Source organism: Bactrocera tryoni, chromosome 4 (assembly GCF_016617805.1).
Source record: "Bactrocera tryoni isolate S06 chromosome 4, CSIRO_BtryS06_freeze2, whole genome shotgun sequence".
NCBI lineage: Eukaryota > Metazoa > Arthropoda > Insecta > Diptera > Tephritidae > Bactrocera > Bactrocera tryoni.
Window position 1 is genome coordinate 63,597,653 of NC_052502.1, and position 26,808 is coordinate 63,624,460.

The following is a 26,808-nucleotide window of genomic DNA, read 5'->3' on the forward strand; positions in this document are numbered from 1 at the left end:
CATTCCGTAGCTACATACGAAAATGCTCGTTCCTTAACTTTAAACGTTTTTATTTTAATTTCTTTGAAGTAAGTCTGCTAGAGAATGTGCAATAGGGCTGACACTGTTAATTTTAACAAAAAAATAAACAAAAGACTACTGAAAAAACATTAAGAGTACGTAAACGATCTTCGTGAAGTTTTAGTTTTGTCAAATGAAAAAGGTTTCCAAGAAAGGATTATATTTTGATCGGCTAATTTGTATGGCAGCTACATGCTTTGGTGCTCTGATATCGGTGGTTACTTAAGTAGAACAGACATACATATATACATTCTATTGCCAAGTATAAAATTTCAAATCAATATCTCAAAAAAAAGCTGAACTAGTTCGCATATATGTGCAGGTAAACCTCCTACAACGCGGTTTCCTATAATGCGTTTTCGCTACAACGCGGTTCCCAAAATGTGGACATTTTCTTACAACGCTACTCTTACAACGCGATTTTTACGAGAATTTTTTCAAATACTTACTATTTTAATTTGAAACTTTTTTTTTAAATTTTTGGAATTATTACCGCCCCACACACATCGCTATTACAGCCTTTAGATTGCTGCATAATAGCAGCATTCAAAGCTTACTACATTCGGAAATTCTTTGAGGTAATATTAGAGAAGATGAAGTCCGCAAATATTGCGGTTAAAGAAATCTGGAAACAATTTACAACTTTAAATTCCGTTGAAATTGTTGATGTGTCACTTAAGAAATTTGTCCTTCAGCACTAAATGCTTGCTAGAAAGCAGTAATACCGGAAATAGATGTTCAGAGCACTGTTTCTACACCAATAGAAGATGAATATAGGAACATAGTGAGATTGAGGCTGATATTCAAGAATTAATTGCGAACGACGAAATAAACGAAGCAGATTTAGTGACAAAGACAAATGGAAGAATCAGTTTGAGATAGCTCCGACGATCTTTCAGATACCCCGATGATAAAAATTTTTCACTAAAAAATATCGAGAAAGTTTTAAATATGGCAAAGCAGTTGGAAAATTACATTTTGGAGAACGACACTTTAAGTGACAGAGCAGAAATCTTCAAAAAAATGTAGCTCGCTATCAAAAAATTTATAAAGATTTGCGAAAGAAGAGCAAACAAACTTCAATGCACGATTTTTTTCAAACCAATAATCGTCGAAAGGATGCCCGAATCTGGACAGACTACGGTGGAACCGGTTCTCATAGCCTGTATATATGGTTATGAAAATTACGTCCCTATCCGCACATTACATCTTTAAAAACTGAGCATATTATGCTTAGGGAAACCATAAAACTTTCTTTCCTTGATTGCCTTGTATTTGAGTTAAGTATAAATTACTGAATACCTAAATTAATTGAAATTGTAAAAAAAACATTGTTTACCCGAATTGAATGGGTTTATCTTAATAGATAATACACCTGACAGTGGCGTAGCTACAATTTCGGACGCCCGGGGCCAAGGACGTTCTGCCGCCTCCTTTATCTACCTACCTACAAGTTTCATGAGGTGGTTATAACAAAAGTGAATTTTTACAAAATACCTCCGATATTAAGTATATAAAATTAAGGAACGCCACGCAAATTCTGAAGTTCAAAAATTCTCACAAAACGGTTTTTGAGGAAATTGATAGTAAATTTACAAGACATCTTATTAAAAGCCATAGAAAAAACTCATTTTTGCCCCATATCTTGTACACTTTTGACACAATTTGCAGGAATTTTTGCCCGAATTGGAGTTTTAAAAAACAGCGAAGATCGTTTTGCCGCCCCCAAGACGTCTGATAATGAATTTAATATTCGATTACACCCGAGCTTTACCTCTCGCGCCTTTTTTGTACGGCTATACATTTTCCGGTTGTCGGGCCTATTCTCGCAACCAATCAAATGATTGACACGCGCTTAACCCACATTTTTGCTGTCTATAGTAAACTGGATATATAGTATATTTATGTAGGTATGGGTATAAATATTTAAATGTACATGTAGGAGTGTGTGGCAAGTAAATTATATACTCCTACATATAATAACAAGTCCGTGCTTTTAACGCAATATTCTTATGTATGTACATATATACATATATCATGTCAAGATATAAAAGAAAGTTACTTGTGTTTATATTAAGTATTTGATACATTCTCGTTTAATCAATCAAAGCAAGTCGCGCTTTTATTCGATATAAAATTCCGTGAAGATAGTAAAAGTAACACGTTTCATTAATAATGTTGAATAAAATAAATCCTTTCGTCCTTGCAACCGTATTCATCGCGTTGGTTTTACATTCGGATCAAGTTTCTGGCGGTGTGAGTCTGAACCTTGGATTATTTTTGGAGAGCGAAAAAATGTTGATTCAAATTTTCAATATTCAACTTCATGAGCAATACAGCCATTCTCATAGAGAAAATGATGGTGTAAAACTGGCTAAAATCATATCTTACGATTGAAATGGTTATTGATGGAGTGTAGTTAGAATTATACTAAAAAATTAAACTGAAGTTTCAAAGTGTACGAAATCTACAAAATTTTCGAAATTCACACAGTATTAAAATTTAATGCAAAGCAGTTCAAACAAGTTTTTCCGAATCGTTTCTGCTCTAAAACTAGCAAAGGTGACTCAAAATCCGTTCTCACAGAGTTCTCCAGGCATCAGGTTTTGAACTTTAGAGAACTCCCAAAGCAAAAATTGACACTGAAGTACCCAGAAAAAATAAGCGCCTTTTCCAAAGACTGGAGAGAATTCCAAAACATGTGCTGGTGATCTGTGCAGAATTTAAATTTGGTCTACGTTTTGATACACTGTTAAGTGTTCAGTAAAGTTTACACCATCCACATATCTTCAGGTCGTAATATCAAGTTCTTTCCTGTGTGTACAAAAAATTCGACAAAAATATTGTCATGTTTTACAGAACGATAATATTTTGATAATTCGTAAAAGTATCTGGAAAGAAAAGTACTATTTAGTAATAAACCACAATATAAACGAGAAAAAACGTTAATTTCGGTTGCTAAAGCAAGAATACTCTTCACTAATGTAAAAAGTTTCCATATAGGAACTTTACTTTGATCGGTCAGTTTTTATGGCAGCTATATGATATACTATATGCCTTGATATAGTAACGCGATCTGATCAATTTCTTCAGATATTGCACTATTATTGCCTTAGGCAATAACACATGCGATATCTCATGTAGATATCTCGCCGAATGAAAAACGTTTCCATACAAGGATCTGATTCCGACCGTTCAGTTTGTAAATATATGCTGATATCCGATATCAGCGTTTGCGACAAATGTATAGAAAATAGTAATCCAAACAACTACAGTCGTTTAAGAGATTATAGAAATGGCGGTAGAAAGTAGGTTAACTTTTTTATTTAAAAAATTGGAAAATATGTTTTAGAGTACGGCTGTAGAACTTCCTTCTCGTCGCTCGTATTGCTAATTTTAAAATTATAGAACAGAAAATACTCTCTAGTTAAAAGTTGTCGCTATAAATGGCGTTTCAACTATGGAATTGTTTTGAAATGTTCTCAAAGCTTACAAATCAAAAATATCTATTTTATTATGTACTTTATTTTCAGGCCACCGAGGAGCAAATGATATCTGCTGGAAAGCTAATGCGAGATGTCTGTCTGCCAAAATTTAATAAAGTATCACCAGGTAATAATATTTATTATGCCTTATAGAGGGATAGATTTTGCTTTAGGAGGGTTGAAAATCAGCTTTTCATAGGTGATTTGCCTGTTGGTATAGGGTTTAAAGTACGTGGGATTTCAAAATATTTTTTGCGGAATATTTTTAAGCAAACAGAATTCATACATATTTATTATAGTTTATATTATTATTATTATTATTATTATTATTGCATTGGTTCGAGCTTTCATATTTCGGATTCAGGTTTATCAAAGTTTTTGTATCAGAATTAGATTCATCTTATCTATAATATATACTCCTTGTATGTTTATAATAAGACAAATTGCCAAACAATTTTAAGTTTCTCTATAACTACCATAAATTAACAAAATGTAAGACAAATAATAAAAAGATAAGATAATTCGAGGTATGACGATTAAGTAATGAGACTGATTCCATAAAAACCGTATATTTGAAAATTATTCTACAACTCTGCCATCCCCTTCAAAGTAGTCCCCTTGGGCAGCTATACAGCGGTTCCAGCGCGTTTTCCATGCTTCGTAATATTTCCGCAACGCTTCGACTGGGATGTCCGCGAGTACCCTCGTCACGGTCGCTTGGATGTCCGTAATCGACTCAAAATGGGTTCCATTGACCACCGATTTTCTTTTAGGAAACAAAAAAGTCACAGGCTGACATGTCGGGCGAATAAGGCGGCTGTTGCAACACGGCGATCCCTTTAGAGGCCAAATACTGGGATACGCTGAGGGCGGTGTAGCACGGCGCGTTATCTCCCTGTTGACTCGTTTTCGCAATCTTTCGAGTACTTGGCAATAGTTGACTTGATTCACAGTTTTCCCCGGTGGAACAAATTCTTTGTGGACGATTCCACGGCTATCAAAAAAGGCAATAATCATCGTTTTCACCTTCGAGTTGCACATGCGAGCTTTTTTCGGGCGGGGGCGCGCGGAGACAACCATTGTGAGCTTGGGCACGACTAAGAGCACTATCACCATACACTCTTACAATTTTAGCGTACGTTTCCGAAGCTGTTTCGCCCAATCTGGCGCAAAATTTTATCCCCACGCGTTGCTCTTGACCTCGTTTTTCCATTTTGGTGACGAACACTACAAATACACGTCTACTCAACTTGACGCAGCAGGCGAACTAAACAAGCTAGAGCGATGGTACATAATGTATATCAGTGGAGAGGGGAGGGATGCCGGAAAAAGAGAAAGGGAATTTCAAGGTCACAGGTTTACCACAAGCGCAGTAATAAAATCAGTCTCATTACTTAATTGTCAAACCTCGTATTTCGACCACACATTTCTTTATTTTTGGCATTTTCGATAAATTATACAAAACACTAAATTAAACACTTTGAAAATACATACATATATAAATGTTAAAATGTTATGTTCGCACAGCTCAATGAAATTTCATTTCACACTGATTTTGTCAATTAATTATAATGGTTTATTTATGCCATCCCGCCTTTTCTTATATCAGCTGTTCGAAATTCCCTGATCTCCATCGCTACCAATCTAATCAGGGAACGCGTTTGATAGAAAAATGAGAGCCAATACGAGAGTTTCATATCATTTTACACATGACTCTGCGATGAACATCAAGTTTCGTAGGAATGTAATTGTTTTTTTCGCAACTTTTTATTTTTTATGCCTTTCCTTCCAAAAAATGGTATTACCCTTATCTAGGCCCTCGTTCGAACTTTAATAACTTTGCGGACTAATAATTTTGGTTTCAACGGTGACAACACTCTTGACTAAGATTTTTTCCTAATATATCCTCCACTTCTCTTTACCTTTGTCGATGGTATCAAAAAGAACCACGTAAAGGTTTCTCAATTTACCTCGAATTGGCAAACGGGGAGTACTAATTGAAATGTAGGGTTTGTTGCGCTATTCGCTTATCTAATTCAAGTGATTATTTGTAATATTTCCAGAAGTGGCAGATGGCATCAAAGAAGGTAATGTTCCAGACACGAAGGACGTAAAATGTTATATTAATTGTATCATGGAAATGATGCAGACGGTATGTGTAATATTTGGCAAGTTAAATCATTTAAAAAATTTGCTCTGTGTGTCGCTCTTTTAGATGAAGAAAGGCAAGTTTCTTTATGAAAGCGCATTGAAGCAAATCGATTTGCTGATGCCGGACGATTACAAGGATGATTATCGCAATGGACTAGCAAAGTGCAAAGATGTAACAAGTGGTATAAAGAACAATTGCGACGCGTCCTACGCCCTTTTGATTTGTATGCGCGACAACATATCGAAGTTTCTTTTTCCTTAAAGTGCTCGTCTATTACTTTTTATTGTATTTTATTTTTGACATCGCAATTAAATTTTACAAAAATTATAATAAAAATACATATCCTCATTCGAATTATTTTCCAATAAAATAATGGCAAAAATGTACTTTGGTTCTAAGAATTTATTATTCGAAAGCTTTATTCAATAAAAAGGAACTCAATTGTAGCTAAATTTGGAAGTTCCGACTTCAATGTATTGTTCATTGTACAGTATAATGCATGAATAGTTTAACAAACGCACAAATTGCAGAGTTGTAGCTTTTTGGAAGTTTTTTACAGGAAATATAAAAAATATATACACACTAGTGCCGGATTCAACTAGCGCGGGGCCTGCAGCAAATTCTGTCAAGGTGCCCTTGGTTTGCTATAGGTTCTCAAGTTTAGGGTATTAAATAAAACAAAATTGTTACAAGTAAAGTTTTCTGGATTTATTAAGGGCAAATTTAGAGATAATACTTTCAATATCGACTTCTTTAAGCAAGTCAGGCTCTATATTCAACAAAGTGAGATGATTAAGAAGTTCTTTGCCCATCGTGTTCCTTAATTCATTTTTAATACGTTTTAATGTTGAAAAAGAACGTTAGTGATATTCCATAATGATTTTCTTTTTATTTTATTCTATGAAAATATTTATTTAATTAATAAAAATTCACAATAGCAGTATTCGGCAGAAATTAAACTTTATTTTGATATAAAAATTAATGGATATTAATAAAAAAATAAAAATGTAGACGCTTGAAGGAAAGAAATGTAGCTAGTATAGATACTAGACTAAATATATCGATTATATTTATAATTAAATTATATTTTTAATTGGAACATTAAAGCTAAGAAGTTCGTAGATTTTCAGGTGGAAGGTGAAGCATAGCCTAAGCGCTTCGCGTTTAAAGCATGCAAGGCTATAATTATATATTTATATATATAAAAATTTCTTATTATTTAAATAACAGATTTTGTAAAAATACTCAAATAACAAAAGTGCTTTATAATAACATTTTATACCGAATTTCGAATAATGTAAAGATAAATTTTAGAATAGCATCCCCATTTCGGGGTTTAAATGGATATGTACGGATAGAAAAGGTTCTCCAGATTAAGAAAATATATATATGTAGATATATGTAGTTGCCTATGACTTATGGTTTTTGAGATATTTGCATTTAAAGTTAAAAAAATTAACTATTTAAAATGCGTGTTTCTCCCATTTATAATGAATTTTATAGTATATTTTTAACTTTTATATCCGCTAACACTTCACTAATTCGCTTCTAAACATTTATTTTATATAAAATAGTGCAAAAATAACTTTAATTCCATATCAAACTTTAGTTAAAATCCATTTATGTTTATAAGTGCTTATGGCGACATCTACATGTGACAATATGTCATCTAAAAGATATATTTCACATTCCACACAATTGACGTTTATCATGATGCCTTTGACATTTGGTCTGCAGTTCACAACAACATAGCAATCGCAGGTAGCACAGTTGTAAAAATACTTGGGGAAAACATTAAACAAAATTTGCAATAAACGGAGTTGTTTACATAAATAACTGTTAAATTTAGTTGTTTTCCCGATAATTGTTCGTTAAGTTGAATATTAAGCGTTAACACTATGCCTGCTAAAAATGAGGGGGAGGCAACAGATGTTGAGGATGTTTCTGGGGCCGAGTCCGATCATTCAAACTCCAGCCCGAACCGAGAATCGACGGACGAGGAAGCAAACGAAATGGACTCTGACGATTCATCTGATATGGATTTTATCGAAATGGATAGAATCCGAAGTGAATATTGTCAGGATTTAGGTACTTATGATATGTTATGGAAAACTCAATGTGCAGTACTTAGTACGTTTTCTGTAAATTTTTTCTAACTTCCAGCTAGCCTCGAACTGCAATTTGAACAATTACGAGAGCAATACTATCAAGAGCGATATAAACAAAATGAGCAACAGATTGCCGATGTGCGCGAAGGACGTTCAGAGGAATATTTAATTCCCTTGAGAGAATTAGACAAGGCTTACGAAAATCGCGTAGAAGTTGCGGAGAAGCTGCGTCAATTTCGGTTAGAAAACATTGACCATAAGTACCAGTCTGAAGTACAAGCCGCACAGCAAAATTTCGAGGTAAGTTTCAACAATTTCGTTTGAGGCCCAGGGTCACTATTCCAGGTAGCTCTGATTTATATATAGCTGAAAACTGTCAAATCGAAAGTGTTCCTCAAAATTATTTGAAGAACGTTTTCTGCGACAACAACTACATTATAAGCAGATTGCAGCGGAAATTTTGTACAGTTACTGTAACAACTACGAATTTTGACACAAAAAATATTTCCACTTGGGGTGAAAATTTGTTTTTTTGTTTTCAAAAATTCACTTAAGCAGATTTTGGAAAATCCTCCTAATTCTTAATTATGCTTAATTTATTTAGCTGTATGTTTACAATTCTTGATATAAATTTAATTAATCTAACTCTAATCTAAGGTTCGCCAACTATTTAATTAATTTAATAATTTTCAATTTTCTTTAAGTCTAATGTTTTCTTATATATTTCAGAGTGAAAAGCAATTAGCAATCGATCAGATAGAGGAGCAATTAATAGAAAGAATACGTCGACTGGAGGAAGATCGTAACAATGTCGATATATCTTGGTCAGATTGGGCTGTTGATAGACGGGCCAGCAAAGTACGTGGTCCTGGGAGAAAAAAAGCTGTTACGGTTACTGGTCCCTACATTGTTTACATGTTGCGTGATGAAGATATTATGGAGGATTGGACTGCTATACGAAAAGCACTCAAACGATCTACGGCGACCTCAGTCTCTTCTGTGGCTGTATGATAAAAGCCGAATTGCAATTCTATAGTCCTTAGTTTTTCATTAGTTATAAAATCATCAAGTGGGATTTAAATTTAACAGTATATGTTTATGTAATGGAGTCAGTTCTGATTATTAAAATTATCTCAGGGCATATATACATAATACTTACATAATGGGTTACATGTTAAATTTCTGCCAACTCGTTTTAACATTTCGCTAATAAGCTAAACTAACTATATCTTAACTATGTACTAGCGCAATTCCCAAAAAATAAGAAACAAAACAAAAATAAAAATTGTATAGTTGTACTTTTATAGAACATACTTAAAATTTCGTATTTATTCACAGTCTCGTGGCAACAAAATTCACAACTTAAAACCCATTTTCTTTAAGGTGCTCCCGTATAACATCTACATAATCGCCATGAAAGTGAATTTGTCCACTCATTTCATTTACTCGACTGGCGCATAATTTGCCATTTCTAGCTTTTTCTACCACAACGCGCAATTCACGCTCCAACTCCCATATATCACCCTGGATTCGTCGAATCACAGTAATACGACGTTGACCACGAAAGGTTGTTTGTAAATACACGGGAACCATGTGATTTTTCGTGCGTGCTACAAAATATTTCAGGTCTGGTAGTGCAGCGGCGGTCTGTGGCTTCCAACCAGATGGGTATTCAGCTCTTTTAACAGGGTATGGAATCGTTTTTTGGGGTAGCAAACGTTCAACATATTTCCATTCAGGAGCATCTCGCACAATCTCTACTTCGGGATATTCCTCGCGGGGGCCCACTGGTGGGGATGATAGATAGCTAGAATGTCGCACAAAAACACTAGCCGGTAAGCGCTGAAATAAACGAAGTAAGTATACGTAACTATACACTTAATGAAGTAACTCACCTGTAATTTGCTAGAAAGGTTTAGCAAATTAGGCGCGCTTTGACAAATTTGCGATAAAAATCTTTGGGTTGATGCCATAATTAGTAATTTTCTGTCAAAGTTCAGCTAAATTTACTTCCTAATCAGCTGTTCGGGTAGTCAAAGCAGTGCGGGTACGTGATGCAGAGAACGTACGTTCTTAAAGTATTATCGATCGGTAACAAGGTATTTAACTGATATGAAAATCTACTAGTACTCTGTAGATAGCGCTCGAACGCTAGCAACATTTGATCAGAAAACATAAATTATGTTCTCTGGTGAAACAAGCATTCAGAATACGAAATGTAGGTGGCGCCAATACCTTACTAATTTTTTTACTAAAACATTTATTTTGTGCAAAGATTACCCAGACAGAGAACTTAAAACATAGAAAAGGCAGAGAACTTAAAACATATGTAATCAGGGTAGCTTGCGCTTTCCGGACTGTGTCACACGAAGCCGCTGGAATTATAACAGGTATCATGCCACCAGACATTATGGCGATGGAGCTCAAAAAAATTTACCACAAAACAAATAGCACTAGGAGACAACTTACTAAACAAGAGAGGAAGCAAGAAAGACAAGCTAGCCTTAAGGTGTAACATGGGTTTCCTCGGGTAAAAAACAGCCTTTTTCAAAAATTTTTTCTCATATAAAAACTAGAGGACCCGTCCACGCATTTCTGTAGCTGACACATAGATAATACTTCCACTAACATCTACATATATGTTTTCTATTAGTTAGATTATAACTATTAGTTATTGATATATATGTAGCATTTTTGTGTGTTAAAGCATTGTCTTTTTGGGGGAAAATACTGTTGGAATTGGGTTCTGAACCAGGGAAATCCTCTAGGCTCGACGGGAGGCTCGACGGGAGTAGGATATCTCACCAAGGTCCTCAATCTGTCGCTGACCACTCTTCAAATACCCGATGTGTGGAAAGTCGGAAGAGTGGTCCCGCTACTGAAACCTTGGAAACCTGCCAACAAAGGGGAATCTTATCGACCGATAACTCTCCTCTCCCCAGTAGTGAAGACACTTCAGGCCTTGCTACTCCCGACCTTCACTCACCACCTGAGCCTAGCCAGCCACCAGCATAATTCCGAAAAGTGCACAGCACCACCACAGCACTTAGCGTCATAAACGCCCAGATAGTTCTTGGCCTCAACCAGAAACCACCCTGCGAAAGAACGATCCTCGTAGCGTTGGACCTTGTCAAAAGCTTTTGACACGGTCAATCACACAACGCTACTGCAGGACATCGAAACAACTACGCTCCCTCCAGGGCTAAAGAGGTGGACCATGAACTATCTGAGCGGTCGCCAGTCATCCGTACTATTTCGAGGTAAAACATCTAAACTGAGAAGAATTAAACAGGGGGTTCCGCAGGGTGGTGTCCTCTCCCCACTACTGTTTAACTTCTACATCTCGAAACTCGCACAACCACCAGAAGGAGTTTCCATAACCTCGTACGCTGATGACTGCACGATATTGGCGTCGGGCAACGGAATCGATGGCATGTGTTCGAAGGTAAACAGCTACCTCTCCGACCTTTCTCGTTTCCTCACTGCACGAAATCTCACACTTTTCCCCACCAAATCCACAGCGACCATATTCACAAACTGGACGAAGGAGTATAGACTTGAGCTTAACATTGCAGTCGACGGCGTCAAAATTCCGACTGTCAACAATCCTAAGATTTTAGGTGTAACATTCGACAGTCTATGCTCCTTCTCTCCTCATACGACCGCGATTATCGCCAAAGTATGAACCGCAACAAAATCCTCAAGTCGCTAGCCGGCAGCACGCTGGGGAAAAAGACAAAAAGAAACGTTGTTGGCAACATACAAGGCAATCGGCCGGCCGGTCTTCAATTACGCAGCCCCCATATGGTCGCCTGGATGCAGTGGTACGCAGATGAGGAAACTACAGACCTGTCAGAACACTGCACTCCGAACCACTACAGGATGTCTTTTGATGTCTCCCATTGAACACTTACACAGTGAGATGCTTATGCTCCCAGTTAAGGAGCATAATGAACTCCTCTCCAGGCAGTTCCTGCTGGGATGCTTTCGCAGAAATCACCCCTGCAGTCATCTGCTTGGAGCGGAACCGCCTCCTAGGAGCATCAAAGGTCATTCCTGGATTACGTCGACGACGTCGTACAACGTACACCGACCGGACTTCGGACGCAACTAACTTCCCAGACAGGTACTGACCGCCATTCACAGCGGAGCCATCAACACCTTCACCGACTCCCTTCCCGTGAATGGCGTTCTTGGGTCAAACCACCACCCCATCGCAGACGAAGAGCTCCAGCTGCCGCGAGAAACGCGTGTGACCCTTGCGCAACTTCGTTCTGGATACTGCAACAGGTTAAACTCCTACTTATCCAGAATAGACCTTCTGACATACCCGACGTATGTCCTGCATGCAACGAGTCTCCGCATGATACTGACCACCTCTTTGCATGCCCCACAAACCCCACCCATCTAACACCCTCCTCCCTTTGGTCCGACCCCGCCGAAACAGCACGTTTCTTGGGCCTACCGTTAGATGACATCGACGACAACACAAATGACATTTACCATCCCAACGGGGATTGAATTTCCGTTAAAACAACAACAACAACAAACAACAACAACCCCCTAAAGAGGCGAAAGCTCTGTGCAAAGTGGGAGACCCCATGTCTCCTCCAATAACTCAAACAAAACCAACGAATAACTGATTCTGAGAAGGGTTTGAGTGCTCTTTGTCGGTGTGGGATAATAGAAACCATCCATAGGCTCCATTATTTCCCACTGGAATCCAATCGACAGTCATTCTAGTGGACTGTACATGATCAACCGGTTCTGGAACGTGGAAAAACGGCTGACAAGGTTATGACATCAGTCTTTTGGGTTGCACGTGATACAATATTCAACGACTGACTACTGAGCCGGTTATAATACATTGTATTGCGTATTTGATTGCAGTTCTTTTCTACTTGTCCAAATATTTAGTAATTGTATTACTTTTGAGGAAGGATCAGTTTAAAATTGTACGCATTCATTTCATCTTTTCCGTTTAAATATTCCTCGCTAGAGAGCTCGTATAATAAACGCGACTGATCGCTACCAAATTCAAAGTGTTATAGGGAGAACAGCGGCCTCCGACGCGCAAGGCACGCTCCCGCCGCCCCTGTTGGCCGGGACCACCGCAAACGCTACGCCTCTCAATTTTTAAATCTCTAATAAATAATAAAATAAGTATTAAAGCACCGAGGACAATGACCCCAATCATGTAGACTAAAGTCAGCCCAATATTCGGAAATCCTGATATTAGTTATAAAGGGGCTAGGCCAAGTTTTCGCTCAAATTTATCTATTTCAGGCACAAATATACACTGTTATCAATAAAAGACGCTACCTTATTTTCATTGGGTAACTGGGATATTATATTGGGACCGACATTTTCGAATAAAAGTTAACTATAGGTACCAGGGTCTAAACATTCGGTACCTAGGAACTTAAACAGTTTTAATTGGCTTTAATAAATTTTTGGTCATTTTCATACTGTGTCATAAGAGTGTCTGAAAAATGTCACATACTAAATTTTGTCGAAATGGGTTGGTCGGGATATGGGATTTCACCAAAAAGTGGGCGGGAGCTACTGCCATCGTCCAATTTTCATACCGGCTTTCATAAAACTTCCTCATACTATCACGGTGGTAAAATTTAAATCGGTTTCCGCCCGATTTCATTCCTTTTCACACTGTAAGAACTAATATAAGATTTGTACTGAACTAATTTGGTTGTTGAGTTTGAATTGCTTTGGACTTAGACTTAAAAAAAAAAATCCCAAAAGTATGTTGTACAAAATTACAGTTTTATATCTTAATTTGATGCTTAGTGATGGCCTTTTATGTGTTTTTGGTTAATGGCGATTTGTGGGCGTGGTAGTGGTCCAGTTACGCCCATCTACGAACTCGAAATATTTTTTGTAATAAGGTACCCTCAAACCAAGGAACCATTTCATTAAGATACCTTAATTTTTACTCAAGTTACAGCTTGCACGGACAGACAGACAGTCAACCGGATTTCCACTTTTCTCGTCATCCAGATCATTAATATATATATGTATATAACCCTATATCTGTCTCGATTAGTTTTAGGTGATACGTACAACCTTTAAGTGAATAAAACTATAATACTTTGTAGCAAAAATAAATTTCAGTAAAATGTCTCGACATTTTTTTCCAAATAGTTGTAATAAAAAAAATCTTTCGTCCAAGTATTTAAGAATTATATCTCCAAGTTCTGTGGAAGATGAAGATTAGTTGAGTGATTCTCGAGAAATCTTGCCAACCGACTTCAAAAACACAGTTTCGAGAAAAACGCGTTAAAAGACGGCACACTTAGCTTAGCTAGCCTCGAGTGCACAAGTTCTCAAGACTGTATCTCCGAAACTATTACTTGGATCAAATCGAAAATTTAAGACAATATTCTAGAGGTGTTGTAGAATTTAATAAAACAATAACTAATCGATTTTTGGAAACACGTGAAACCCATTAATGAGTGGCAGAAACGATGAGAAAAACAATAAAAAGTAGATGGACTCACATGCTATTTAGAAACCTGACTTTGCACAACTGCTTTAAAGAGTATTTACACAAATAAGGGCATGACGATTGGTATGACTGCCCTTTTTGTGAAAACGGGAATGAAAACGCGTGGCATATTTCAACTAATCGACTAACCGAATTAACCGGATAGGCCACTATTCGAATAACAATATTCGGTTTGCAGTATCCGGATAGTTGTACACCGTCGACTATTCGATTAACCGCTCATTTTTGACTATCCGATTAACAGATCGTTGTCGACTGTTCGATTAGTAAGCATTCCACTTCTACTAATTTTTAACATACAGTTTGTCAAGAAACTCTTTACACACTGAAAATTTACAGCATTTTTTTACTTTGCATACAAAAACAAACACCTTCTGTTAAATTTCATCTAATTTTTTTAATGTAGAACTGTTGAATAGTATGTGCTTAGTTAATAAGTGCAAAAACAAAAACAAAATATTGCAAGGTTAAATATTAATTCAACAAAAAAGTAGTTTACACATTTTGGACACTGTCAAGAAACTCTTTACACATTTTGTTGTTTGTGTCTGTTTTGTTTTTCTTGAAGAAAAAACGGTACTTTTACCGCTATCTATGATTTTGCAATCATCGTTTTTTTGAATTCTTTCTCATTTAATTGTGAAATATTGATGAACGCGTGTCATAAAGCGACTTTTTGAAATTTTTAAAATGCCTGGAAAAAGATTGACCTTCGATGTAGTCCAATTGATTTATTACAATCACCAACTGGGAAAATCTGCGGCAGAATTATCAAAAATGTTTTGTGTCTCCAGAAAAACAATTTATAATGTTTTAAGTCGCGCGGAAAATGAAGGCGTACTTGAAGCAAAAGGTGGAGGTGGCCGTAAGAAAAAGATTTGCGAACGGGATAACCGCCTAATCCTGCGTAAGATCGACCAAAATCCCCGAATTTCTACTAGAACCCTTGCCAAAGAGCTGGAAGAAGAGTGTGGCACAGTCGTTTCACACGAAACAGTACGCCAAGCAATTCTGCGGCATAAGTACACTTCAAGAGTTGCGCGAAAGAAACCGCTGCTTTCCCAGACAAATGTTGAAAAACGTTATACTTTTGCTGTTAACATGGTCAGCACGCCGGCAGGTTATTGGGATGATGTCATTTTCTGTGACGAAACTAAAATCATGCTGTATTATAATGATGGACCAACCAGAGTGTGGCGCAAGGCATTAACAGCGTTGGATCAGCGCAATATCATTCCGACGGTTAAATTTGGAAAATTGTCGGTTATGATTTGGGGATGCATCAGCAGCAAAGGGGTCGGAGAGCTGGCATTTATAGAAAATACTATGAATGCTGAGCAGTACCTCTCAATTCTTAAGACCCATTTGAAGCAGAGTGCCGAAAAATTTGGGTTTATTGCCGACAATAAGCCTAAATTTAAATTTTGACCACAAGCATAAAGAGCTTAATGTGCGGACATGGCTCCTTTATAACTGCCAAAAGGTGATTGACACACCTACCCAGAGCCCGGACCTTAACCCAATTGAAAATTAATGGACACACTTGAAAAAAAAAGTGGCAAAAAGGCAGCCCAAAAATCGAACAGAGCTGAAAACGGCAGTGATTGAAGAGTGGCAAAAGATACCCTCTGAATATGACGTCCAAAAGCTAGTTAATTCCATGAAAAAACGCCTTCAGCACGTAGTTAATGCTAAGGGGGGACATACCAAATATTAAAACTAGATTAAGATAGTATAAGTTATTAAATATGTTTGTTAAACCGTAGCTAAAGCACTTTGTGTAAAGAGTTTCTTGACAGTGTCAAAAATGTGTAAACTACTATTTTGTTGAATTAATCTTTAACCTTGCAATATTTTGTTTTTGTTTTTGCACTTATTAACCAAGCACATACTATTCAACAGTTCTACATTAAAAAAATTTGATGAAATTCAACAGAAGGTGTTTGTTTTTGTATGCAAAGTAAAAAAATGCTGTAAATTTTCAGTGTGTAAAGAGTTTCTTGACAAACTGTATATACATAAGTAAGTTTATAGAAACAAACAATTTTTATTTTCACAAATTTGAAACAAGTAAAAATCAAGGCTGCTTAGATTTCAATTTTCAATTCCGCAGTAGAACAACACTCGAATATCATAATCGGTAATATTCATAGGAAGGGTTACAAACCGAATATTCGAATAATCCATAATCCGTTTTCATGGTATTCGAATAATTTTAAAAACCCTGAAAGAAATATTTGTGAAGAAAATGCGATTGATTAATGGAAGTCGCTTGATACGTTGATTCATAAATAAGTTCAGTGAAAATCCCATGGCTGCGTCGAGTTCAAATTAATTTTTAATATATGTATGTATGTAAATAATACCTTTGCAAATCATTTATGCAAGTTTTCGCAGTTATTTGCCGTTTTTACTTTTTTTGGCGAATGGTTCGGGCTAAAGTCAAAGCATATGACTTGGAATTGCTTTGTATACAATAAAGTCCGAACGTTCAGGCATTTCTGTAAGATTAGAAGACCAGTATGTAGATGGGCTTGTAGATAAAACAGGAAATTTGCTATTTACAGGAAAGCCTGTGCTCTCAGGACTTTGAGAAGCAGTTGAATGGCTTTGAACAATAACACTTTGTGTGCCTTAACTTTTGTCTGCCGTAACCTTGCAAATTTTTATTGGACTTCATAGGAGGTTCCACGACTACCAGTGCATTATAAATGTGCGTCTACGCATTATTTATTATTATATTTTTTCTTGTTGTTATTTTGTTCAATATTATCAAAACACATTAACAGTTTTAACCCTTTTCCTAACTTGTCCTATTCTTGTTGACATATAATAAAAATGCTTATGAGGAATTAGAGAAGTGAACATTTTTATCATTTCATTTGTCTTTAACATCTGGCATAAAAGTTGGTTGCGGTGATAGGGCTGCTTCTCTTTGAGAGTCTGTCTCATCACTTGTATTTTGATCTTTACTTACCTCATCTAATTCAGTAAAGCTGTTGAAATTTGATGACATATGTACATATATGTAGTTTCTATTTTTTCTATAGTAATTTGACAGAGGAGTGATTGCTTATTTTCTTAGTAGAATAAGCAGGTATTTATGCAGTCTGCCATTCCACTTTATTTCTTTTACTTACATCTGTTCTTTCCATAGTCGATGCTATAGCAAATTGATCCTAAGGTGCATTTAGGGTAAATGCCTAGTGTTACCTAATACTCTGATATTTCTGTCACTTGGTTGTATTTATGGAAATGTACTTAATTTTTTGTGCCTTAGATATTGGGTAGTCTAAAAAGTCTTTTCGTATTTTGTCAATAAATATCATTGCAGTCGTATATTTCCAGTGCTACCAACCACATTGTGTCATACCGTATAGTGTTGGAAAGGTGAAATTAAATTCGGAGAAGTTGAAAAAAATTTATAGCTGTTCAAAAATGAGTGAAAATAATTAAGAAATTCGCTATATTTTGAAATTTGTATATAAAGAAGGGAAGCCACCAATGAAATTTGTGAAGTTTACAGAGACGATGCTGTATCAGTTCGTGTAGCACAACAATGGTTCGCTCGCTTTCGTTCTAGAATTTAATTTACACTGATGGAATAATGTCTCTAGCGGAAAAATGGCAAAAAGTGGTCGACCAAATTGGTACATTATTGGTTATTTATTTAATAGTATAAATATATAAAACACTACGTTTGAAATTTGATTAGAAATACGAAAAAACTTTTCCGACTACCAAATATAATTTTCTAAAAATTTCAATGTATGAAAAATTTTTTCAGGATCTGCAGAAATTTATTCTTCAAAACGTGTGAACCTTCGTGTTTTAACTTTGTTTTTACGTTAAAAAAATAACGCTTTCGTTTCCGAAGTGTAACGAAACAAGTAAGGAAGGGCTAAGTTCGGGTGTCACCGAACATTTCATACTCTCGCATGATAAAGTGATAATAATTTACATATTTTTTTATTTTGCAGTAAAATTAATTAGAGTAGATCAATTTGTGTACTTTGAGTATTGAATTGTATTTTCATTTCCTAATGTACATATATATTATACAGAGAAGGCATCAGATGGAATTCAAAATAGCGTTATATTGGAAGAAGGCGTGGTTGTAAACCGATTTCACCCATATTTCGTACATGTCATCAGGGTGTTAAGAAAGTATAATATACCGAATTTCATTTAAATCGGTGGAGTAGTTCCTGAGATATGGTTTTAGGTCCATAAGTGGGCGAGGCCACGCCCATTTTCAATTTTTAAAAAAAGCCTGGGTACAGCTTCCTTCTGCAATTTCTTTCGTAAAATTAAGTGTTTCTGACGTTTTTTGTTAGTCCGTTAACGCACTTTTAGTGATTTTCAACATAACCTTTGTATGGGAGGTGGGCGTGGTTATTATCCGATTTCTTCCATTTTTGAACTGTATATGGAAATGTCTGAAGAAAACGACTCTATAGAGTTTGGTTGACATAGCTATAGTAGTTTCCGAGATATGTACGAAAAACTTAGTAGGGGGTGGGGTCACGCCCACTTTTCCAAAAAAAGTTACGTCCAAATATGCCCCTCCCTAATGCGATCCTTTGTGCCAAATTTCACGTTAATATCTTTATTTATGGTTTAGTTATGACACTTTATAGGTTTTCGGTTTCCGCCATTTTGTGGGCGTGGCAGTGGGCCAATTTTGCCCATCTTCGAACTTAACCTTCTTATGGAGCCAAGAAATACGTGTACCAAGTTTCATCATGATATCTCAATTTTTACTCAAGTTACTGCTTTCACGGACGGACGGACGGACAGACGGACAGAAAGACATCCGGATTTCAACTCTACTCGTCACCCTGATCACTTTGGTATATATAACCATATATCTGACTTCTTTTAGTTCTAGGACTTACAAACAACCGGTTTGTGAACAAAACTATAATACTCTCCTTAGCAACTTTGTTGCGAGAGTATAAAAATGTTGTAATTATTAAAAATATACTGTTTTATTTTTCACTAGTTGTTGCAATCTTCCGCGTTTTCTATTATAGTCTGATACCTTTGATGGCAACTTGCAAATTAATTTTCGACAAATAAACTTCCACAGATATGTTGTAGTAACCGAATGAAGTCAAATGTTTTAGCTTTCATTAAGGCCGAACTATTCAATATTGGATTGTCGTCTGGTGACTGTGATGGCCAATCTAAAGTTCAATTGAGTACAGAGTGTGCTCTTCTTGCAGTATCCAATCATGGTTAAAATGGATATGGGTGGATAGAGGATACTGGAGGAGAGTTATACAGGATCATAAAATATACAAATACATGTAGGAGACTCTCAGGTTTTGAGATATTAGCATTTGAAATCTAATTCAACTATTTAAAAAATGTAATTTTGAAATTAAACTTATTTAACACTTATATTGTTTACTTTTATAAGCACTAACTCTTCATAGATTGTTTCCACACATTTATTTCATGTTAAATACTGCATCAATAAGTATAAAGAGAAAGATTACACCGCAAATAATCTGGCGTTGTCAGGATACAATTCTAACCGAAAATCGTCGCTGCTGAATCTTAGCTTTTTATACTCTCGCAACAAAGTTGCTAAGGAGAGTATTATAGTTTTGTTCACATAACGGTTGTTTGTAAGTCCTAAAACTAAAAGAGTCAGATATAGGGTTATATATGTATACCAAAGTGATCAGTGTCCGTCCGTGCAAGCTGTAACTTGAGTAATAATTGAGATATCATGATGAAACTTGGTATACGTATTTCTTGGCTCCATAAGAAGGTTAAATTCGAAGATGGGCAAAATCGGACCACTGCCACGCCCACAAAATGGCGAAAACCGAAAACCTATAAATGTCATAACAAAGCCATAAATAAAGATATTAAAGTGAAATTTGGCACAAAGGATCGCATAAGGCAGGGGCATATTTGGACGTAATTTTTTTGAAAAAGTGGGCGTGCCCCGCCTCGTACATATCTCGGAAACTACTATAGCTATGTCAACCAAAGTCTACAGAGTCGTTTTTTTAGGCATTTCCATATACAGTTCAAAAATGGAAGAAATTGGATAATAACCACGCCCACCTCCCATACAAAGGTTATGTTGAAAATCACTAAAAGTGCGTTAACCGACTAACAAAAAACGTCAGAAACACTAAATTTTACGGAAGAAATGGCAGAAGGACGCTGCACCCAGGCTTTTTTTAAAAATTGAAAATGGGCGTGGCGTCGCCCACTTATGGACCAAAAACCATATCTCAGGAACTACTCAACCGATTTCAATGACATTCGGTATATAATATTTTCTTAACACCCTGATAACATGTAAGAAATATGGGTGAAATCGGTTCACAACCACGCCTTCTTCCAATATAACGCTATTTTGAATTCCATCTGATGCCTTCTCTGTATAATATATACATTAGGAACCAATGATGATAGCGGAATAAAACTTTACAAAAATACGGTATTTGAAAAATATGTAAATGACGGATAATGAAATCTCGATTATCACTTTATCATGCGAGAGTTTAAAATGTTCGGTGACACCCGAACTTAGCCCTTCCTTACTTGTTCAAACTACGTTCCTCGGGCTTTGGAAATCACTGTTCGTTTGTTTGTTGATTCTTTAGAAATATGTTTCAAAATATAAAATCTATAACAATATTTGTATTCGCTGAACGTGCACTAATTTTCTTTCAAACTATCGACGCTTACCTTCACTGAAATTTTAGACTTCACTATGAGTTGCGAAACATTAATTAATAGCTAAACGAAAAAAGGAACAGAAATAGTATACGTTAAAGATAAGTATTGTAAATGTTAAAGAAAGAGTAATGTCATTACTAGTTTCTCGCTCAGAACTACTTTTGGCATGCCTTCGACCGCACTTCAAAAAATGGCTCTAATCGGTTCAACATCGAGATGTTCTTAGTTCGGCCGCGCTTTAAAAAATTAAACTCTGTGGGTAGCAGCGGAAGAAGGCTAATTGTTTTTATTGACAAGCCATTTACCAGTCGAGGCACCATAATACTACATACATTTATATAATTACTTTCTCCAGGTAGTAGATTGGATGGTCACAATGCATGAGGAATGATCGCACACATTGGAGCGACGACATTACGCCAAGTACCGCTATTCGCTAGGATTGCTGGAAAGCAATCGAGCATCTTCGAAGAAACCACCTCAATTCAGACAACTCTCATAAGACGGAACTCATACACAAAGAACTGATTACGCAAGTAATCGGATTATAAAACGCTTTCCTGATATGATCTTAGAGTATAGTGTGTTCAAAGTGTTTTTTTCTTTGTGCGATCGATTTTTGAAACTTATTTTATTTTTTGACAAATTAATACATGTTTCCTTGCGGTCACTGACGGCTACAATTTGGCCAGTTTTTCGTTCTTCGTAATGTATCACGTCGTGCAATGAAATAAGCAAAATGAGTGTTCAGTATAAGGAATGTATAAGAAAAGCTAAGAAAGTTTGTTTAGAAAGTGGACACATATTTAGTATATCTCAAAGTTCAGTACGGAAAAGGCTTTAGAGATGTGCCATCAAACGCGCCAGTACTATAACCAAAAAATATACCGAAAAGGGTTACATTGGGAGCATTTGATATTTACAGATAGTAAAATATTTACGTCTTTGGCTAAGAAAAGAACAAATATTTAATCAAAAAGCACCCCCAAATGATGCATTTTTGTGGGTGCTTCTATGCTTATGGTTTTGGGGTTTTAATATGCTTTACAAAAAATCTAAAAGCCGTTAGATTGATGAAATTGTATAGAAATGGTTTACTGTAGTCCTCTGAAATGCTTTACGTCCAAAATAACCGTGATGGAGGACAGCACGAAGACAATTATCCGAAACATAGGAACAGACTATTTACTCAATGGAACTTTAGATTGGTCATCACAGTCATTAGACGCCAATCCAATAGAGAATAGTTCGACCTCAATGAAAGCCAAAATATAATATATATGTAGAAAACATTTAATGTCAATAAAATATTTCATTCGGCTACTACAACACACCTGTGGGTCGCTTATGCGGAAAATTTATTCACAAGTTGCCATCAAAGATGAGAGGAAATAATAGACAACGAAGGAGATGGAAGCATCTAATGAAAAAAAAAAAAAACAAAACAATGTTAATTACAACATTTCATCCAATAAATGCTATCTACACTTAGGAAACGAAAACGTTTTAATTTTGAAATGCGCTGTAGTATGTACTATATATCGTCACCTGAAATGCAAAACAACGTATCATCAAAAAATTCGAAATTGAGTGTCTTCACTACTTCAAATTACATACATAATATTACATACATATGTTCAACATTTTAAGGTTCTGCGGTCAGATATATACCAGTTTTAACCAACATTAAAGTTTTGTTTCACTCATGTTCCATTTTATTTCGTGTTTCATTCTTGCCACTGTAAATTTCCGAAAATGCTGTTACGTTATTTTGAATTTCAAGTGAGGATATGTATAAATACCTACATACATATAGTATACCAGGAAAAACGTTTTATCACAATCACGATGACACCAAACTTCTGGAACTAACTTGTTACCGAAGTTTGTAACACGCAGAAGGAAATGTCTGAGACCCAATAAAGTATATAAATAGTACATGATCAGCGTGATGAGCTGAGTCGATTTAGCAATGTTCATGTTTTGGAGATATCTATAGGAACACGTTCTTTTTCTCATTCGGAATCGCCGATATCGCATAGCATATTATGTATAGCATATACATACATAGCTGCCATACAAACTCACCGATCAAAATCAAGTTCTTGTATGAAAACTTTTAAATTTGTGAGCGGTATTATAGGTTCGGTTTTTTTTTAATAAAATTTTAAAGAGTTTCTTCTTGTTTCATACAGTTTATCAGTAAGTTAATGTAATGGAAGCATGTGTATTTCACATTCTTGTCATAATTAAATCGTTGGCAATGTTATTGTTCTACTCTTATCATCAGTAGAAATAGTATGCAAATCTACTTTCACTGGAATATATAGTATATCTGTGTTCATATATGTACATAACTTTCGCTATAAATAGGAAGCCTCTGATTAAAATCGGCTCAAACGTGCAGTGAAATAAGTGAGACTTGCTAAGATCAGCCATAATATTTAATAAATTTAATATTTGCGGTGTCCTATTTTATATTTTAAATAATTACTCAAATAGAAACGTAATGTTTTAATAATAAAAAATTGTTTTCTGCAGTATTAACTCTTTTTTAGAAATATGAACTTTAGAGCTAATGCTGTACTCACCAATCCACTAGCGGTATTTTTTATTACTCTTTGCATTTTTGCGATCTGTAACCAAAAGACCAACTCGCAAGTGGTTCAACGCCCGGCGGTTAGAAGTAAGTAAAACTCACCTAAGTGTGTACTCTAAAAGAATGATAGAGTGTTTTTTGGTACTCTGTACAGTTATATACTTATAAGTACTTACTATATGCTTACATATGTGAATACACACGTACTTATGTAAAAATATGAAAACTTTTTAGTCTGTGAGGCATTAGGTAATGGCCTACAGCCCAATTTGATACCGCATGCACCCGAAGGTAGTGCCGTTGCACCTAGAAAATATCCCTATATGGCACTCATTGGTCATCAAAAGCAAAACGAAAATATCACATTTCCGTGTAGTGGCGCCTTAATTGATAAACGTTTCGTGCTAACCGCAGCTCATTGTATAAAAAATGGTAATCCGGTGATTGTGCGACTGGGCATTACAGACCTTGATAATTTTGAACAGAGTATTGGCATGGTTGAGAAGAAAATCAAAGTAAATATATATGAGAGTACATTCATACATATGTACATATATACCGTAATAAACATTTAAGTATTTAAAATAAAAATTTCAAATTTAAGGCCATTCATGTGCATCCCAACTATTCATTGACTTCTGCTTACAACGATATCGGTTTGGTCGAATTGGAGAGTGACGTTAACTATTCTTCTTTGGTGTATCCCGTTTGCTTATTTACCGCTGCCGCAATTCCGTTAAACAATACTGAGTTGTATGCCACGCGTTGGGGTATTAAAATTTATATAAACTATCCTATCTAAATAACGCTATCAGCGCTAATTGAGTCCGAAGGACAGCACTCTTACACACCCTCATTTGATTTTAGTTTAATCATATCTATTAAATTTTAATACAATTTCGTCGTTCTAGGTGTCAATGGTCAACGTATTGTGGGTGCAGTACGCGTACGGATTCTTCCAATACCATTGTGTCGAGATGCTTATGGTAAATTTGTAAACCGGCTTATTGCAGATGGTATTCGGACAACGCAGTTATGTTCACACGCTGTAAATCCATCGGTATATGAATGTAGTAGTGCGAGTGGACCTATGGTCATAGTGGAAGATGCAAGTTTAAATAAATATCGACTCGTCGGCATAGATTCTTTTGGTCCACGTTGTCGTTCACAGGTGCCAGACGTGCTTACTAGAGTATCCGAATACTTAGATTTTATTGAGAGCGTAGTTTGGGCATCCTAAGGAAATAAAGATCTGACGTAAATATTTACGACGCATGTATTTCTTAAAGAGTTTAGTGAAAAAATTTTAATAAACTCGATTTTGTTTGTTAAAAATTTTTGTGATTTTGCTCATAAACTGGGTAAGTGGAGGAATTAATTTTCTTTCTGAATTGAAATTAAAATTATTTTCCGCGCTCTGATTAATGACAATAGCGAACTGTGTGAATCGATCTACTTCGCATAAAGTAGCATTTACTTTGCAACTTTATCTAAAAAGAACCTTAATAAAGTCGCCGTAAACTTAGCCCAAAATTCTTGTTATTTTTGGTACTAACTGGATGAGCAACGTGATATTTTTATGTGAAAATAAGATCAGGGAATAATGTGTATCAAGATGTATTTAATATGTGAATATGTTATAAAATTAACGATTTTTCTTGATATACCTAACCTAATAATATATAAATATTTTCGAATTTCCGGTTGCTTTAATATCGCATATGTATATCGGTTAATATGTAAAATATGTTAATTAAATTCAGAACAAAAATCTTGCCTAAAATGGATGAAGTCACGACAATATCTCCACTTGTCCCCACATAACTTAGAATTATATAAGAATTTCAAACTTCCGGTTTTTTTTATACCGTAAATATCGATCAATGTATAAGGTATCTTAGCAAAAAATATAAAATTGGATATGTAATAGTTTAAACCTGATCGATTTCGATCTATGAATCCCAAAGCTCCCATATTCTATGTACATATGTATAATGATTTTCTTTAACCTTGCACACTGAGTGTCCAGTATGTTGGTCAGTGTATGGTCTAAAAACATGTTCTCGAGTAGACTTGAGTAATTCAACAGTAGTCGGATAGTTGAAAAAGTCTTTTCGTATTTTATCAATAGCTGTCGTTGCAGTCCTATATCTCCAGTGCTACCATTGTTTCATACCATATAGTGTGTATAGTGTGTAAGCTTCATTTAAAATTAAAAAAACAATTAAATTCGCGGAAGTTTAAAAAGAGTAACAGCTGTTCAAAAATGAATCAAAATAATAAAGAAATTCACTATATTTTGAAAATTATGTATAAAAAAGGGAAGAATGCCACGCATGCCTCCAATGAAATTTGTGAAGATTACGTAGACTATGCTGTATCAGTTCGTGTAGCACAAAAATTGTTTGCTCGCTTCCGTTCTGGAAATCTCGATGTGAAGATGCACCTCGCTCTGGCCAACCTATCGTTGAAAAGGTCGATGAAATTATGGAAAAGATTGACCAGGATCGTCACATAAGCAGCCATGACATCACTTAGAAACTTAACATTCAATATCAAATGGTTTGAACAATTTAAAAAGTGCTGGCTACAAAAAGAATCTCGTTGTTTGGGTACCACATGTATTGTCTGTGAAAAATTTAATGGATCGAATTAACATCTGCGAGCCTTTGCTGAAACGAAATGAAATCGAACTATTTCTGAAGCAAATGTTAATAGGAGATGAAAAGTGGATCAAATACGACAATAATGTGCGAAAAAGATCATAGTCCAAGCGTGGTGAAGCTCAACAACTGGTCGCACAGCCAGGATTGACGCCTCGAAAGGTTAAGCTGAGTGTTGTGTGGGATTGGAAAGGAATCATCCACTATGAGCTGCTCCAGCCTGGTCGAACGATTGATTCTACATTTTACTCTCTCCTGATGAAATGGAAGGAAGCAATCGAAAAAAACGGCCAGAACTGATCAACAGAAAGGACTTCGTCTTCCATCAGGACAAGGCTGGACAACACACATCTTCGATGACTCGACAAAAACTGGGAGAGTTCGGCTGGGAAGTTTTGATGCATGGTAGATGGGATAGCCCTGACCTTGCACCATCAGACTATCATTTTTTTCGGTCAATAAAGAACTCCCTTAATGGAGTAAAGTTGGCTTCTAGAAAAGAAAAGACTT

At 35.8% G+C, this 26,808-nt stretch overlaps 5 protein-coding genes across 5 annotated transcripts in view; 3 read left to right on the forward strand and 2 right to left on the reverse strand.

Annotated features, from left to right (window-relative positions):
• Positions 1-23,677, reverse strand: part of LOC120773566 (general odorant-binding protein 19a-like) — a 33,028-nt gene extending 9,351 nt beyond the window's left edge. Inside the window, exon 1 of the mRNA XM_040102536.1 lies at positions 23,628-23,677. Within this exon, the coding sequence (XP_039958470.1) occupies positions 23,628-23,663 (36 nt within the window). The 5' untranslated portion in view covers positions 23,664-23,677. The remainder of the gene's footprint in view (positions 1-23,627) is intronic.
• Positions 2,127-6,037, forward strand: LOC120773565 (general odorant-binding protein 19a). Its single transcript, XM_040102534.1, has 4 exons — positions 2,127-2,316; positions 3,594-3,672; positions 5,609-5,697; positions 5,761-6,037. Exons 1-4 carry the CDS (start codon positions 2,236-2,238, stop codon positions 5,956-5,958), a joined length of 447 nt encoding a protein of 148 aa, XP_039958468.1. The 5' UTR covers positions 2,127-2,235; the 3' UTR covers positions 5,959-6,037.
• LOC120773561 (breast cancer metastasis-suppressor 1-like protein) lies at positions 7,581-9,035 on the forward strand. Its single transcript, XM_040102530.1, has 3 exons — positions 7,581-7,785; positions 7,861-8,105; positions 8,535-9,035. The coding sequence occupies exons 1-3, from the start codon at positions 7,596-7,598 to the stop codon at positions 8,814-8,816; spliced, it is 717 nt and encodes a 238-aa protein (XP_039958464.1). The 5' UTR covers positions 7,581-7,595; the 3' UTR covers positions 8,817-9,035.
• LOC120773562 (probable 39S ribosomal protein L49, mitochondrial) lies at positions 9,102-9,808 on the reverse strand. Its single transcript, XM_040102531.1, has 2 exons — positions 9,701-9,808; positions 9,102-9,647 (listed from the first exon to the last, which is right to left on the reverse strand). Exons 1-2 carry the CDS (start codon positions 9,776-9,778, stop codon positions 9,168-9,170), a joined length of 558 nt encoding a protein of 185 aa, XP_039958465.1. The 5' UTR covers positions 9,779-9,808; the 3' UTR covers positions 9,102-9,167.
• A 281-nt stretch (positions 23,678-23,958) lies between the features above and the next one.
• LOC120774653 (serine protease Hayan-like) lies at positions 23,959-24,875 on the forward strand. The gene is made up of 3 exons (XM_040104378.1): positions 23,959-24,150; positions 24,240-24,405; positions 24,547-24,875. Exons 1-3 carry the CDS (start codon positions 23,959-23,961, stop codon positions 24,873-24,875), a joined length of 687 nt encoding a protein of 228 aa, XP_039960312.1.
• Positions 24,876-26,808: the final 1,933 nt, after the last annotated feature.